At 34.2% G+C, this 1,320-nt stretch overlaps 1 protein-coding gene across 6 annotated transcripts in view; it reads right to left on the reverse strand.

The window, feature by feature from the left end:
* Positions 1 to 152: 152 nt before the first annotated feature.
* Positions 153 to 1,320, reverse strand: part of LOC106870448 (histone-lysine N-methyltransferase SETMAR-like) — a 14,162-nt gene continuing 12,994 nt past the window's right edge. For all 6 annotated transcript variants that reach the window (XR_008264364.1, XM_014916547.2, XM_052968618.1 and 3 more), the window contains exon 2: positions 153 to 829. Coding sequence is in view for 5 of the 6 variants with exons in the window: in XM_014916547.2 (XP_014772033.1) it covers positions 336 to 829 (494 nt within the window). In the remaining variant the exon portion in view is untranslated. The remainder of the gene's footprint in view (positions 830 to 1,320) is intronic.

Consider the following 1,320-nt stretch of genomic DNA (forward strand, 5'->3'; position numbering starts at 1 on the left):
ATAAATGGGAGAATTTACGAAAACAACAACAGACGAGGACAGGTGGTGTAAACAACAAAAGGATGTATTAGTTTAACGCTCGGGAATACAGGAAGTCTTTAACGTTTCGAGCTATGTTTTCAGTAATGGAAATTAAGGCTTGACCCCTCTCCTCAAAAAGAAGTTTTCAAAGTTTTATTCCCCACCACTACAAAACTGGATGTTTTTTTTTTTAATTTGAAAAAAAAAAGTTTTTTTGGGCTGCTCCTGTTTAAAATGCACTAATTTTAATTTTGAAAAAAGAATGTTTTGTTTTCAATGTTTTCTTTCTTTTTTCAAAACATCAATACCAGTTTCTAAGAATAACTTTCCTCTTTGAATTTGGGGGAATAAACTGAAAGAATATCATGCTTTCTTTTTATCTCCCTTGTTGCATTCCTTTCCGTTTTACTGTCTCCCCTCTCGCTTTCTATTCTCTTTCTTACTTTTTCTCTCTTCCCCCTTGTTTTTTTCACACACTGGTGAGTCTGGTCATTGGTCAGTTCATGAGGAACTTGTGAAGGATCAAGTTCTGCCGACAACATACGAGTGCTTGTGCTTGGTTGTTCAATCACTTCAAGCAAAGTCTCATCTCCCACAACAGAAGGTCTCCCTGACCTTGGTTTGTCTTTGAGGCTGATGTTGCATTCCTTGAAACGCCTGAACCACTTTTGTGCCATATGTTCGTCAACAGTTCCTGGGCCTTCCACATCATTAATTTCTTCTGCTGCTGCCTTTGCACTCAGTCCTTTTTTCCAAAGGTAGCATAAAATGGCTCTAATTTCACCCTTTTCATCACTCATTATGAAAGCTGTAAAATAAAGGAGAAAAAAAACAATTCAACAACAATTGGACAATGAGTTATATCAAATTAACGATATAACATGAAAATATATGTTGCCAAAAATCATCAGTGAAAATCTGAAAAAAGTTTTGACTCAGTTTGATATATATATATTGGGTTGGTGCATAACTATTGCGGCTTTTTTCAACAAATTTTATTCAACAAAAGCAATAACAATATTTAACAAAAAACATCTTTAAATGACGGTCTGACCATCTGCCAAGCAAATGGGAAGCAGTAATTAAAGTAGATGGTGAATATGCTTCAGAATAATCATTTAAAGATGCTTTTGTTACATGTTGTTATTGTTTTTGTTGAATAAAATTTGTTGAAAAAAAGCCACAATAATTATGCACCAACCCAATATATATATATACAGGGTTGGCCAGAAGCCACCCAACAGTGAATCAAAATTCCATAAATCTGTAATTCTGTATTGACTCAAATGAAAAAAATTC

This window comes from Octopus bimaculoides, chromosome 6, assembly GCF_001194135.2.
Source record: "Octopus bimaculoides isolate UCB-OBI-ISO-001 chromosome 6, ASM119413v2, whole genome shotgun sequence".
NCBI lineage: Eukaryota > Metazoa > Mollusca > Cephalopoda > Octopoda > Octopodidae > Octopus > Octopus bimaculoides.